This window comes from Eptatretus burgeri, chromosome 11 (assembly GCF_056783735.1).
Source record: "Eptatretus burgeri isolate ZD-2024b chromosome 11, Ebu_testis_v1, whole genome shotgun sequence".
In the NCBI taxonomy this organism is placed as follows: Eukaryota; Metazoa; Chordata; class Myxini; order Myxiniformes; family Myxinidae; genus Eptatretus; species Eptatretus burgeri.
The window spans coordinates 26,397,228-26,413,334 of record NC_140971.1 but is presented as its reverse complement, the minus strand read 5'-3'; the positions used below and the strand labels follow the sequence as shown (position 1 = coordinate 26,413,334).

At 42.2% G+C, this 16,107-nt stretch overlaps 1 protein-coding gene across 3 annotated transcripts in view; it reads right to left on the bottom strand.

The window, feature by feature from the left end:
- Window positions 1-15,843, bottom strand: part of LOC147016709 (integrin alpha-11-like) — a 121,627-nt gene extending 105,784 nt beyond the window's left edge. For 2 of the 3 annotated variants that reach the window (XM_085847856.1, XM_085847857.1), the window contains exons 1-2: window positions 13,937-14,246; window positions 6,339-6,447 (exon numbers count right to left, since the gene is read on the bottom strand). In XM_085847856.1, coding sequence (XP_085703982.1) covers window positions 6,339-6,447; window positions 13,937-13,994 — 167 coding nt within the window. In that variant the 5' untranslated portion in view covers window positions 13,995-14,246. Of the gene's footprint in view, window positions 1-6,338; window positions 6,448-13,936; window positions 14,247-15,824 lie in introns of those variants that run through there. The other variant, XM_085847858.1, reaches the window with a different exon arrangement.
- Between the last annotated feature and the right edge of the window lie 264 nt (window positions 15,844-16,107).

Here is a 16,107-nt window from a genome sequence, read left to right as displayed (position 1 = left end):
AACAGCAGTGCAAGCACATCCAACAGGGTGTTTTACACAAATATTTATATATGCATATATATGATTGACCCCTCCCACACTCCTCTGGCCAAAGTAGCTGCATAAAGCAATCCAAGAAGACTTACACAAGGTAAGTGCTTCGCGCTGTTTCAAATATATATATATATATATATATATATATATATATATATATATATATATATATATATATATATATATATATATATGTATATATCAAAAACATATTCATTATTTAAAAAATAGGTTTTATTTATTTAAAAAATTGAGTACGATTTGGGGGGGGGGGTGACCATGGTTGTAAGGTAAGGAATGATCAAACCAAGTCAGCACATTCACCTTTTGACAAGACCCTCTCACAGACATCCCATGACACAGATGTGCAATCACCGATCCAAACCTCAGCTACCTACCGTGATCTCCATGGTACTCCTCTATCCCCAAAGCTCATTGGTACCGATACAACTCAACTCCAAAGCTAACTACTGTTTCCGCTCTCACCACCTTTCTTGGAAGACTATTCCATGCATTAATTATTTACTCTCTGAGTGAGACACCTGAAAAAGAGTGAAAGACATTCACTATTCCGTCCACTGCATAAACCATGAACATCATTATATGCAGCATGAATAGCTAGAGAAGAGTCTCATTGATCAGTTTTAGTGCATATTCTACCAGAGGAAGTAGTGAGCAGAGTTCCATTGAAGCATTATAATCATGGGTCTAAAAGTGGGGGTGCACGTGATCCACCAGAAACCCCATTCTGGTGAAACTTCCAAAATCCAGAATCACTGCTCACCTACACTCATTCGTTCCACTTTTTCCCAAACTGTGGAACAAACCTTCACATTCTCTTCAATCTCATCCTTCCGTGTATGTCTTCAAAATAGCTGTTCACCACCATCTCCGATAATCCCTCATCCAAAATCATAATCTTTTCTACCCCCATTAACTCCCCCCCCCCCAAAGCCCACCTTTTCCCAAATTTCCGGCCTTTCCTTCCTGTGAGTTTACTTTGGTATTCATCTTGTCCACCCCATATGCCCTCCCCCATCATTCATTCTTCCCCACATGCCTTATTTGTCCAAGTCTCCTTCCATTTTGTCCCTCAATCCTGATATTGGTGTTTCCCAACTCTCTTTCTCCTGTTCCTTTTGTTCTGTTATGCCCTGATCCATTCTTTGTTCTAGCTCCTCCACGAGTCTCGACTTTTTATCCAAACAAAAGCGAGTACAGACAACAACAATCCATTCAGAACATAATTTTGGCAAGCCAGTGAAAAATTTCCTCAAGAGAGAATTGAGCCCCTTGGTGGATTGTTCGATGACACAGATCCTTCAAGATGAAAGTCAAGTCAAACCTCCCTAATCTAACAAAAGTTAGGGGAGTATGAGAAGATCAAGTGGAGCCAGTACAAAGCCCTGCGTTTCATGAAATAATATCGAAGTACAGCCGTACACAAGCCTTCATCAGAGTGGTTAATGCAAAAGGTTACAAAACATGGTGTAGTGCAACAAACAGATATGTCGGTGTCTTGAAATGTGAAAACAGGATGTAAATAAATTTTCAGAGCAATGAGTTCAGGTACACATTTCTCATGCATGATCTCAGGCATTGTACGGTGTTGAAACACTAATTACAGGCTTGACGATGGCCAAATAACGTGAAAGAACAAGGGGCATGTGATGCAAGGAATAGTACACAACCTTACCTCCAATCTGGCAAAAAAATGGATTGGATGTAAGAGTAAGGGCCCAGGGTGTGGCGATGGCACAAGGAGGCCCGATCAGATATTAAATGGCTATACAGCAAAGCTTCTTCTGCTTTGTCAAAAAAATTTGCATCATTTGTTCCATGACTGACAGGATCATCATTCCTCCATTTGCAATTTGTAGGTTTCAGGATGACAAATTTGATAACAGTGAGATTTGGTGATTATGTCAGTTGTTGGAATTTACGCTTTTGTTTAAATATCTTTTTAGAAATGTCACATGCTGATACACATGGAATTTGTAAAATACTGGACAAAAATCCCAGGAGAACTAGAGAGTTCATAGAACACCTTACCTCATGTAGTGTTCAAGTATATAATTCAATTGAAATAAAATGACGATTTTAAAGTTCATATGAAACAAATTTCAGAAGTCTTGATTCCTGCTCCATTGATACACCTCCTTCCTTGAATAAGATGTCAAAGTACTGCAAAACGAGGTTTTTGGAAACAATAAAAGGCAATTTGTGTTCTGCAGTGTTAATGATTAATTAATTTTATGATTAAACTAAAATAAAATTACGATTTTAAAGGTCGTAGAAAAAAAATTTATTTACATAGTGTCTATTACATCACCTTATTTGACACGTTACGTTATTTCTTCGTGCCTGTTGTATGTGTCCTTTATGATGTCCTTAAAAACAGTAGGTTTACTGTTTGGAATAATTTTCAATTTTGTTTCACTGCCAAACAGTTAGAGTAAAAATATGGATCTCACTCCTCTCTGCGCATGTGTGATCAGGACGAATTCAGAGGCAAAGTTCTGCTACACTGCCGGTTTCTTTTCCAATTCATGTTCCGATTCGTGTTCAAAATATAACATTGAATTTAAATCACGTTCTTCCTCGATCATGAAGTGACATTTGAGGATGGACTGAAGGACTTGAACCAATTGCTTAATGCTACATTTTGCTTTTTGTGCGCATGTTAAAATAACTTCTTTAATTCCGGTACAAAATATTTTGCCGAGGTATGAGTTTCATACCCACTACACCACTTCCTTCTCGCTAACCCTTTCCCAACCAAACCTGTCTCTGTTGAGGTATAATTTTAGCAAATGCTATTATCAGAAGTTGGAGAGATAATTTCCCTAAAATAATTAATAAATAATAATTTCTCCATTCAAACAAAGTGATGGGCCCATGTTCCAATAAAACTTTTGTTCGCTATAACTTAAGAACAATACACACAAAATTAAATGATGTAAAAATTGCGACATTTTTCATCACCCAACACGAGATCCCTAAATAGTAGGAGTAGCGACATGTCATGTCCTGGAAATTTCTGATCACATGGGTCATCGGCACCATTTTATATCCATCGATAGCTCATCATTCCTTTTAAAACGGCAGGATGCTGTGCCATTAGGATGAACCGATCGATCAGAGAAGGGTTTCAAAATGTATTGATTCCCTGCAGATACTGGAAGGAAATAAAATTAGGAAAATAAAGTAATTCATTTGAGATGGAAACTGACTTCAGGTGGTTTCTGTGCCAGGTAAGTTGTATTCTTGTGTGCACATGTGTGTGATGCTGTAATCATATTGTAGTTGACAGTTGGGAATAAGGTGTAAAATGACATAAATCATCACAAGAAACATTTATAGATAATTTATGACCTATCAAGAACATCCTTGCAAAGTTGCTTAGAAGTAAACATGTCACTTGTGTGTTTGTAATGCAAGTTTATTAATTTGAATTGATCTAAGTGTTACAGTTAACAACATGACATGTTTCATGACATGACATAGTTAGTGAGACATTTAATGAAAATAGAAAGAAATGAAGGATTACATGAACATGCATATTTCAATGGTACAGTAGTGGGGTTAAAATAAATTAAGTTGTAAAAACCCCTTCACTTATGGCTCATTTTAATGCAGCTCTCTTTTATTACCTCCACCATCGAAGGTGGATGGAGGTTAGGTTTTCACTCCTGTTTGTCTGTGTGCAGGATATCCCAAAAAGTTGTGGAGAGATTTGGAAGAAACTTTGTGGGCAGGTTGGGTATGTTACAAGGACAAAATGGTTAGATTTTGATGAAGATCCGAATCTGGATCCAGATCCGAGAATTATTTAAATGATTTTTTCACCATTGAGTGATTGGGCTAAAACGACATATAGCGCAATATTTCAAAAAGTTGTGGATGCATTCGGACGAAACTTGGTGGGTGAGTTGGTTCGATGACAAGAACAAGCCGTTAAATTTTAGTTCAGGTCTAAATCCAAATCGAGTCTCTCAGTGAGATACAAAATATAAACTAATCAGCATGGTGGAGGCATGCTTTCTACCGAGTGCCCTTCCAGTTCTTTCTTTGTTGGTTCACGAGCGCCAGCCAGAGTGACCACTATATTCGTTATGTCTGTGTGTCTGTCTGTCCAGAGCATAACTCCGTGGACTTTGATCCGATCTTGATGAAACTTGGTTATGTGTTCGATATCAATGTCTAGTTGTGTTTTCCTGGATGAGTGTGTGCTACGCCCATTGTGGGCGGAGCCACGCCCCAAAAATAGCCATTTTTGGGGGGTAGTCGGATTAAAAATCTATCTTCTTCTAGGGAATTGACTGGATGGAATGGGTTCTTTGGTATTTGAATAGAAAAATGAATTATCTAAAACTTGTCGTTGTCCGATTTTTCATTTTCGTCCCAAGGTCAAGGTCACAAGGTCAAAAACTTAGAAAATTGCGAATTGTGACATAAAAATCATACGACCGCCCAAACTTTGAGAGCGAGGATGACAATATTTTTTATGCATAATCTTGAGGTCATTCCCCACCTAAAGTCTTGAAACCATTTTGCTCTATCTCGAACACCTTGCCCGTGGCGCCCCCTTCAAGTTTGTTTTTACGCTGATTTCATCAAACTATGGATAATCCGTGGAGTGTGAAATGCCATATAGCCTATATGACGTTGTATTGTTCCTGGATTGTTCCAGCAAAGGTCATAATCCTTGACCTTTGACCTTTAAAGTTCACAAAGGTCAAATTTTCAAAGTTCTGGGAATCGAACCGAGTTTTTGACCTTTTTCGACGAACTAACTCCAATAAGCTATAGCATGTATCGTTTCCTTATTTTAATGTCCACAACATTGTTTTGGGACCTTTAAAGGTTATGCAAAGGTCAAATTTTGAAAGTCGTTGAAGGAAACCGGGTTTTCGACATTTTGCAGCTAATAACCTGTCACTCATACCACATCATGTTGATCATTTTTATAACTTGGTTAAACATCACATTGTCTCATCCTTGACTTCTGAAACAATCTGCATCGTCAAATACAGCTCGTGAACCGTCGTCGTCTTCAGACTTGTTCTTTCTCAATCTATTCCTGTCTGTTCCATTCAATTTTTGTTTGTATACAAAGTTGAGGCTCATGGAAGAGCTAGTACACTGAATGGGTGAGGACAAAAGAAATGCGGCAGGACAAAAAGAACAGTCGAGAGTGGAGGTGGGAGGGGGGGACACCAACAGCAGAGTTGAAGGCCAAGATTGAGGCAGGAAATGCATGATAAAGTGGGAGGGGTCAAAATGTTTACCTTTTCTGCACATATTATGCGGATGTTCATGTATGGAAATTATTATGCTACGACATTCCACATGGTCACAGGAGAAGGGGGCTGGAGGTATGCATACTCGCCTGCAAGCTGTCCAGCCTGGGTTAGTGATTGGGTTAGTGATTAAATTGGGCAGCCTGTCTACCGGCATGAGTTGGTGGACATTGAAGATCCCACGGTGTCTTCGCAAAGAGTAGGCGAGCTATCGCCGACACCCTGAATAAATTCCAAATTGCTACCCTAACCAGCAGAGGACATTGCATCAGTAGCACAACCATGCCCTCAGCCAATGATGCTACCCTGCAGCCTTGTGCTGCATACTAAAGAAGGACAAAGGAAGGGGGGTGGAAAGTCACACATGGACACATTGCAGACATGGTGTGAGTATTATGCTTTTCTCTACATATTATGAAAATCATTAAGTACATTCATGACAATAATAATGAAATGATATAAGGATGCTACATCGAGGAAAATATGCAAGTTACAAGGGAAGCACATTCATTGAAACTAATAGATGTGCCATGCAGGTGACATGGGCCAAGCAGCTTGTTGTGCATCTTTGAAGTTTATTTGTAACTCTCTTGGACCTACAATTTGTGAATGAACATTGCAATGTCCTCAGCAGACGTTTTCAGTGTTAAAAAGGGAAGGTAATATGAACATCTTGCACACGTTTAAAGAATCCTCAGTCGACAAAGTGCTTGGGAATGGGTGAGGGAGGGGGCAAGTGAATGAGGAGGGCGGTGGGGGGGGGTGCGTGGGGATTAGTTGCGGGTGAGGGAACAGATGCTGAAGACAGAAGCGAAACAGCTGCTTCAAACAGCATGTTATCCCTGTGCAGAAAATGCTGGCAGGATAGAATGGTGGAGGCAGATATAGGGAGCGGTTTTGAAAGAAAATACTGATAGTTTGGGAGAAGAGACGGCCAGTTTATCTGAAACACTCCCAGCAGGCACACAAAAGACGAACTCCAATAATTTCTTTCCCTCTTACCAGTTCTTTTGTTCTTTTGTGAATTGTCGTACGGAATATGCGAATTGTCTTGAGGTAGGGAGCTGGAACACAGTAGCCGATTTCACACCGACGTTGAAAGTCCAAGCCCCTGGAAAGATTCAAAATGTCAAAAACAACTAACATGGCGCTAAAAAAATGGAGGATATTAGAATAAAATAAAAAGTCGCTTAACCAGGTGTAAAGGGTTTCTCAAAGTTGTGTAGCAAGAAGTAAGTGACAAACTAAATTTTATTGATGGAATAAGGGTTGTACACATACAGTACTTGAAAAAAAGCCTGGTGTTGCCTTAGTGGTTAGGGTGGCGGCTTGGGATCCTAGGGTCCTGAGTTCAAGCCCCGTTGGCCGCTGAATTAATACACCAGGAGGTCGACTCAGCCTGTCATCCTTCCGAGGTCGGCAAAATGAGCACCAGTGTACTGGTAAGGGGGACACTGCATCAGCGGCATAGCCGCGTCCCAATCAATGATAAGCGAGACAGAGAGAGAGAGAGAGAGAATGTTACCACACCAATATATATATATATATATATATATATATATATATATATATATATATATTTTTTTTTTTTTTATTTTTTTTTTACTGTGGTCAGGGCATTGTGATTCAAGTGCTCAGATTGGTGTGCCAAGCATTCAGCCCACTGAATGGAGCTTCCGACGTAACTATCGCAATGACATTCGCCAAGCGGTGAGCAATGGGGAAGTCGAACAAACAGACTTCTTCTTGCGTGTGTTGCAAAGAGAAGCAAGTCTGACTGCTCGGTTTCTCGAGAGCAGAGTGACCGTCAGATAATAAATAGTTTGTCAACTGAAGTCACGTATTTACTTTAGCAGACAGCAAGGTGGAGAAAAGACAAACACACGAGTGCATGTGTGGTGCGTCATAGCATTGGGTCGCAGGCTTGACAATGAACACAAAGGAATTTAGTCATGTAACGTTCCCGCAGTGACTTGCGTGAACTTCGGAATTTGTGTGGAACAAACCGAACCCGTGCAAACCAAGGTTTTCAAGATCATTGGAATCTCCTGTGATGAAGCTGAATCTATGGGCCTATCACTTTCGCATCAAAGATAGGTCCGTGGTCTCTCTGTCTTCTCCCACCTCCTTTTCTGGTCCTGCATCCTCTGCTCTTTCCATGCTTTGTCGTCGACCCCACCCCTTCCCCCGAAGTTTCTGCAGGGCACACATGGGTACACCATCAACCTCCTTTTGGAGAAACTCCCAAACTCCAGAATCACTGCTCACCTCCATCCATTTGTTTGTTTTCTCCCACCTGCGGAATCAACTTCCACATTCTCTTCAATCTCATTCTTCCACCTAGGTTTTCAAGACAGCCGTTCACCACCATCTGGATGCATCCCCCATCCTAAACATGACCTTTTCTACCCCCGTTAACTCTTCCCAAGCCCACCTCTTTCCAAATTCCCAGGTTTTCCTTCTTGAGACTTTGCTTCATTGTTCCCACCCCTAATCTCCATTCCTACTCACATCCCTAATCTTTGAAGTATCTCTCCATTTTGTCCCTCATCCCCACTGTTGTGCGTTTTCCCCTCTCCTTCTGCTGTTCATTTTGTTCCGTTGCAACCTGATCCGTTCTATCTTCGAGTTGCTCTACAAGCCTTGACTCTGCATACAAAATTAGCATGGGAATTGCGTGCAGCATTGGTGGAGTCACAGGGGCTGTGCCAGCGCACCTCACAGTTACTGATCATCGTACCGAATATGTGATTTGCGTAATTGTTCGAATGTACTTGAACATACTGACATTACCAGAAGAGCATAAATAATTTATTGCCATAAATTAATTGCAACTTTTAAAAATGTGCATACAATGAGGGCATTTCTACAAGAATATCAGGAGAAAGGGCTCGTTGAAGGCCCCAAGTGTGTGAAAAGAAACATTTAAACCTTGCAGTAAATGTGACGGCGAATGGGAAGATATATGGCTAGGATGATGTAAGTAGTGGGGTACACAAGGGATCAGCTTTCAGACTATTATGATTCATAATCTACATCAACGATTTGTACAATGGGAGTGAGAGTAGATCATCTAAATTTGCAGATGACACGAAGCTTAGAGGTAAGTTGGATAGCACAGATGGGGGGTATTCTGATTTAGAAAAACCAAGATACTCTGATTGATTGGGCAAAAGATTGGCAGATACAGTTTAACGTTAATAAATGTAAGGTGCTAGGTAACAAAATAATGAAAATAGGGACTACATAATGCAAGCGACAGTCTTGGAGCTTGTAAAATAAGAAAAAAAGATCTGGTGATGGTAATGCAAGGTTCGAACATGTCGAACGTGTCAATCAACGATATCCTAGAGATGTTCAATTGGATTTAAATCTGGCGAGATGACAGGCCAGGGTGTCATAAAATTAACATTGGCATTGACAAGAATGTTCCTTGTTCGAATAGCCCTGTGATCAGGAGCATTATCGTGCATAAAGATGGTTCCTCAACTATGTTGTTGAAGGGAAGGCAACACCTGTTGTTGTAAGATCTCATTAATGTATCGATCTGCCATCAGATTCCCATAGATATGGATAAGTTGGGGCAAAAGGTTTTAGCAATACAACCCCATATCATGACACATGCATGTATAAAATTTGTGGTTTCCTGGACACAGACTCGGGTGTATTGATCATTGCGTATTTTGTAGACTTGTGCGTGGCCAACATGCCTTTCAAGGAGAAACCTGCATGAGTCACTGAACACAACACTTTCCCATTTCCTCTGTGTCCATCGGATGTGCCGATTGGACGACTGCAAGAGTATTTAGATGGGTCACAGTGTAAGTTTTGGATGCTGAACAGGATCAGGAGCACATATGCCTGCATCACGGAGACACTTCAAGATGTTGACGCTTATCCGACAAGGTCTAGGGAATGTGTTTGAAGTACTCTTAGCAGTTTGAAACCGACTGAATAGATGGGTCATGCTAATCTATTGGCCCTGAGCAGAATCGTTATCTTGATACATACACTTCAACGCACATCTCTTGTTGATCCAGTAAGTTTGATAACATCTTCTAAGATCATAGACAGTTCCTCTCCTCATGTTAAAGAGCCTTGCAACATGGCTAATTGAAGGAGGAGGAGGATATTGGGACCATATTCTGTGCAGAGCGTTGGTGCTGCTTAAGCAGTCCCCTTGGCTATTGGGCACAATCCTGGATGGGTCGCCACTCCGACACAGTATACCAGCATGCTGGCACTCAATTTGCAGACCTTGGAAGGATGACAGGCCGAGTTAACTGCACCTGGTATTAATTCAACAGCTGAGCGGAATTTGAACTCAGGACCCTAGGATCCAAAGCCCGCCACTCCAACCATTAAGCTAACACCAGGCATGCTAATTGAAGATGCTCCATGAAGGTGTCAAATAATTTTATTCCTCTCATTTTTTGACAGACGTGGCGTTCTAATGGATTGTTAAAGAATGCAATAAGCGTTTTTGGGATGACCCACAAACTAGTGTCTCGGAAAGACTTTAAAATTTGCTCAGAATGTCTCGTGTCACCTCTAAAACCCTAAGGGTGAACAAGTGCCTGGTGTTGGTTTAATGGTTAGGGTGGTGGGTTTGGGATCCGAGGATCCTGAGTTCAAATCCTTCTCGGATGGCAAATCATCCTTCCAAGGTCGGCATAATGAGTGCCAGCATGCTGGTATAATGTGTCGGAGTAGCGACCCTTCCAGGATTGTGCCCAATAGCCAAGGAGACTGCTTAGGCAGCACCAACGCTCTTCTCAGAGTATGGTCCCAATGTATGGATGGTGCACGAGTTGACGTGCTGAGCAATTATTGCATGAGGCAATTAACCAATTATGTTACGTACATGGAAATATGCAATAATGTGTTCTACGCATCCCTTGTGCCAAAAAGGAACTTAGAATGAACGCTGGAACAGTCCTTCAACAATTAGATTATCAATTCTACATGTTCGGTTTTTTTTTATGGAGGAGAGTGTATATGCGGGAAGTAAACAAACAGCACAGTGCCAGGCACCCATCGGTAATGTTGATAGAGGATTAGGTTATACTATTTGAAGTGACAAATTACAATTGAAAAGAGTTAGTGTTAACACTGTACAGGAATTTAGTGAGACCTAAACGGGAATATTGTGTTCAGTTTTGGTCACCATATCTGAGAAAGGACATAGTTGCCAGGGAGAGTGTTCAGCGTTGGCCGTAGAGCGACTCGGTTGATTCCTTGGCTACCGAGACATAGTTATGAGGAACGGCTGAAGAAGATTGGTAGCGATGTTACGATAATGAAGGGTATAGAGGGAATATGTGCGAAAAAGGTTTTTCAGCAGAATGGACAGCAATAAGACCAAGGGCCATAGCTTTGGAGTGAAGATGAGAGTTAGGATGACATTAATGCAAGGGTCTTTCACTCAGAGGGTAGTTAATGAATGGAATAATCTTCCTAGAGCAGTGGTGGTAGTTGAAACGGTGGAAGGGTTTAAACTGGAGTTGGATAGGTTCCTGGAAGCATTGAGGATGGAGAGGGACATCAATATTGGTGGATATACGTGGGCATTGGCCGGATGGTCTCCTCCTGCATCAGACTTCCTTGTATTAAATCTTTATATTATTCATATTCATTTTGAATCATAATGTCCTGGTGTGCAGACTCTCATCACTGCAGGTATCAACCTTACTCCCAAGTTTATCAGTGTGACAGGTTCAGTGGATGGCAGCTTTCTGGCCTCAAGTTGAAAAATAGGCTCTCTCTATCGAGTGCAGCCTGTGGCTGCTGGTTGCATCATTAGTTGGGACATGGCTATGCCACTGATGCAGTGTCCCCCTTACCAGTACACTGGTGCCTATTTTGCCAACCTCTGAAGGATGACAGGCTGAGTCAACCTCCTGGTGTATTTTAATTCAGCGGCCAACGGGGCTTGGACTCAGGATTTAGGATCCCAAGCTGCCACCCTAACCACTAAGCCAACACCAGGCTTGAAAAATAGGCTAATCTTGTATAAAAAAACGGGGCAATTGCCCGGGGCTCACGTGGTAGAACCAGGAAACCACTGTAGGCATGAATGCCCCACAAAATATGTAAATTAGCCGATGGTTTGAACAAACTTGTGAAAGTAACATCTAAATCAGGTGAATACTTTATGAGAAGAAGTGAAAAGTAGGGATCCCAGAATTGTAATGACCTTAGACCTTTAAATTGACCCACTTAAGATGCAAATTTTTTGAAGGGATTTGCAAGGAATCAGGAGGCCTTGGTTCTCAAAAGTTCTTCAAAGTTTGGTGAAAATGAGACTTACTTTTAGCAATCATGGGTGATGAAATTTGTGTTCACGTTTCATAGAAATGATGTGTGTAGTTTCAGAGAAGAAAGGAAATACCTATTTTGGGTGGTAAAACCCCTAAGACCCTGAATTTTAGCTCACCTGGAACGTAGTTCCGGGGAGCTTATGGGATGGCACTTTGTCCGTCAGTCAGTCAATCCGTCTGTCTGTGTCATTTGCAACAGCTTCTTTGAAACTACATACACAATTTTGATGAAACTTCATCACAACCTTCATCACCCGGTATGTACCGAAGTTTATTCACGGCATAAAAAAATATAATAATAATAATAATAATAATAATAATAATAATAATAATCAGGCCATAGGGGGTCTACGGGGGGGTTGTCCCCAAAAATATATTTGCTTTCTTCACCGAAACCACACACACAATTTTCATGAAACTTGAACACAACCTTCATCATCCATGATGTACCAAGGTTTGTTCAAACCATTAACAACAAAATAAAAAATGCATAGGTATTTACTTTCTTCTCCATTAAATATTTTTGGATCATCCACGCCTACCAGTGGTTCCCTGGTTTTCCTATCCAGCCGCTGCCAGGTGAGCTGGCAGGTGAGTAAGCTCTTTGTGTTCTCATCCAACAAAATGGGAATTGATTAAGGGTCCTAAATATTCCCATCATCTTGTATTGTGGGTTCGGCCAAAGAAAGCATTTGTCCAAAATCTTTTCACAAACCGGCTTAGCCTAGCTGTCGTGTGCAGCCTGTGGTTGCTGGTTGCATCATTTTCTGGGAGCACGGCTGTGCCGCTGATGCAGCACCCTCCGTTACCAGTACACTGGTACTCATTTTGCCAACCCCACCTCGTGTTCATTCAACGACCGACTCAAGACCCTAAGATCTTAATCCAACCCCCTTAACCGTTAAGTCAACACCGGGCTTACGATCTGGCTGACAAGACCTGACGTTCGACTGAAGACGCAGGAGTTGTGGAATTTGTTCAAGGTGTCGGCGATAACTCGCCTCCTCTTTCGTAAGACAGATCTTTCACATGCACCACCAAACATGCACAGACGGAACACCCAGCTTAACGTCAATCCAAGGAACGAAACACTTGTGATGCCTGCGAAGCACTGATCTTGGGTCGGGAATCAAACCCAGACGAGACAGCTTTTAAAGAGAAGTGCTCTACCACATTAAGCACAAACTCCCTCTGCACCCTCTTGCTGGCCATAACAATCATATACAATTATGAATATATATATATATATATATATATATATATATATATATATATATATATATATATATATATATATATATACATATATAAAATGTTTCAAAATGAGCACTTTGCTCATGATGGCAGGATTCGAAATTAGAATGTCACCTCTTGTGTTTAATAGTCTAATATCGTTCTAATTAACGTGCAGTACTTATTGTAGATGTACAAGTTGCTCCATGAGGAAAATATGTCGTAATCGTAGAAAATGGAAAAAGAACAGTTTACGAGCTTAAAAGGGAAAGGTGAGAAATTCGTTTGTAACAACGACATGGAGTATGTTGTGGAGGGTCACGCTCGGCCGGGATCAAAAAAGTTTTGGAGAAGACATTTAAATTGGGAAAAATGAAGAAAAAAAAATGTTTCAGGTTAAGTTCTACAATCTACATCGACACAACAACAACTTACCTGGATTTGAGAGATGCACAGTCAAAACAACCAGCACGAGACAGACACCTGCACGGTGAAAAGTTCTTCAAATAGCGGGGCAACTTAGCTAAATATAGCATAACAATTTTGCATTTTGTGAGGAAAGCACCAAATTTGGCACACTAGTAGCCTAACATATTATGAACAGATTTGGATATTGGGCCATCTCAAATTCAGCCGCTGATGGCTGTGGCAGCCATTTTCCACTGCTATCAAAAATTTTGAGATGGCCCAATATCCAAATCTGTTCATAATATGATAGGCTACTAGTGTGCCAAATTTGGTGCTTTCCTCACAAAATGCACAATTGTTATGCTAAGTTGCCCCACTAAACCAGAAACTTGAAATTCCAGGTTTTGTAAAGGTGTCCATCCTTTATTTGTTTATTTATTTATTTGTTTTAGCAGTACGAGGAGAGCTGGCCTATATAGGTGCCTGAGCTAGGTGTCTGACCGCAAGATAAACACCGTTTTAAGAAGCCTCCTTAAAGTTAAGACGAAGTTGCTAAAGTCGTGCGAAAGCAAGTGTATAAATATATATTTATTTATTTATATACATTTCTTTTACCCTGCGTTTCCGCTTCGTTCCCACCTTGTACAAGAACGGTGACCACGCACAAACCCACGGTACACCAGGGACAGGGTGCCATTGTCGTCACACGCACAGGGGTCTCCAGGATCGCTGCGGAACGGGGATCCCGGGGCAGGCGGTGCAACAGGGTTCGGCGAGACGCGAGCGATGCGCTTTGATGGGCGGGAAAACGAGCACCAAACGAGGAGGTGCGTTACATGCGTCCAGGTGCCGCGCAGATCGTCTGTCGAGGACGACGTCACATCACGTCACATCACGTCACGTCACGGCACGTCACCCACGTCACGACGTCTCCTCTCCCTCTCTCCCCACCAAGACTCACCTTTCAGGGGGAGGGGGGATTTCACTCGCGCTGTGAGGAGGAATCTCCCCCACCCCGAGCGCCAGGCTGAGGGGGGAGGGGAGCCGTCGGGTGCTTGATTTATTTATTTATTTTGGCAGCTGAAATTATTTAAAATATTGTTGCGTTGTTCAGGTAGTCGGATCCAAATCTGAAGGTGAGGAGGAAGAGAAAGTTTGATCTGGGTCGGGTGTGTTCCATTACCATTCACCAACGAGCTGGCTATAAGCGCTTTGCCAAGCCAGCCGTTCCTTATCAACCATTTCGTTAGAGCGCTTGTTTGAGTGCTTAAGCCGCTTGGCGAGCGGTTCCGAGCTTATTGCCTGATTAAATTTATAACGTTTATCAACTTTTATAACGGAGGAAGGAGGGAGGAGGGGGGAGGGAGGTTTCCATGTTGGCAGTTGTTCTCTGCAGCAATGTCGGGGCGTCGTCACTAAAGAACATTGCCCCCGGGCACCTCGAACGACCTCGCACGGCCACTGCAGGATTTGCCCCAGCATGCGCGAGTTCCACACCACGACAATCACAAGCATTGGCTCCGCGTTGCCATGACAATGCGCACACCGCCACTGCAGGATTTGTCCCAGCATGCGCGAGTTCCACACCACGACAATCACAAGCATTGGCTCCGCGTTGCCATGACAATGCGCACACCGCCACTGCAGGATTTGTCCCAGCATGCGCGAGTTCCACACCACGACAATCACAAGCATTGGCTCCGCGTTGCCATGACAATGCGCACACCGCCACTGCAGGATTTGTCCCAGCATGTACGAGTTCCACACCACGACAATCACAAGCATTGGCTCCGCGTTGCCATGACAATGCGCACACCGCCACTGCAGGATTTGTCCCAGCATGCGCGAGTTCCACACCACGACAATCACAAGCATTGGCTCCGCGTTGCCATGACAATGCGCACACCGCCACTGGAGGATTTGTCCCAGCATGCGCGAGTTCCACACCACGACAATCACAAGCATTGGCTCTGCGTTGCCATGACAATGCGCACACCGCCATTACTCCATCACGTCCTCATCAATGTGCAAACACTCTCACAGGTTCACAGAGGCCCCGGACACCACTTGCCGTTTTTAAGGCCCAATGCCATTATTATCTATCGAAAATTCCAGCAATCTGTGTGTGTGTGTCTGTCTGTGACCGCTGTTTCTCGACAACCGCTGGTCCGATCTAATTTAAACTTGCCAGGTATATTGCTGGGGACCTGAGGATGCGCCGTTTCAAGGATTGATATTAATCGGACAAGCGGTTCCCAAGTTATGGCCATTTATTTACCAAACCAATGACAGGACACGGTGCTATGACGTCACGATTCTTCTTCTTTTTTCTTTTTTTGCACGTACGGCCACGCACTCGTTATAATAATAATAATAATAATAATAATAATAATAATAATAATAATAATAATAATAATAATAATAACGACGACACATGAAAACAAAACAACACAAGACAATCATTAGCTCGAAAAAGAGTAAAATATAAGTTGAATTTTTTTTTTTTCCGACAAAATGTTTTTCTTACCTTTTTATGAACTCTTGATGTGACAAAATCGATCTCACCAAGGATCTGGTAGTCGAGGTTCCCACCTTTTGGGTGGTATGAGGAATAGATATCTGTGTAACATGAGAGCTCAATGTTGAACAGTTTTTAGCTCACCTGGAATGTAGTTCCGAGTAGCTTGTGGGATGGCGCATCGTCCGTCAGTCAGTCAGTCAGTCAGTCAGTCAGTCCGTCCGTCCACAAACGCTTGCAACTTCTTCTCCGAAACTACACATGCCATTCCGATGAAACTTGACCACAACTT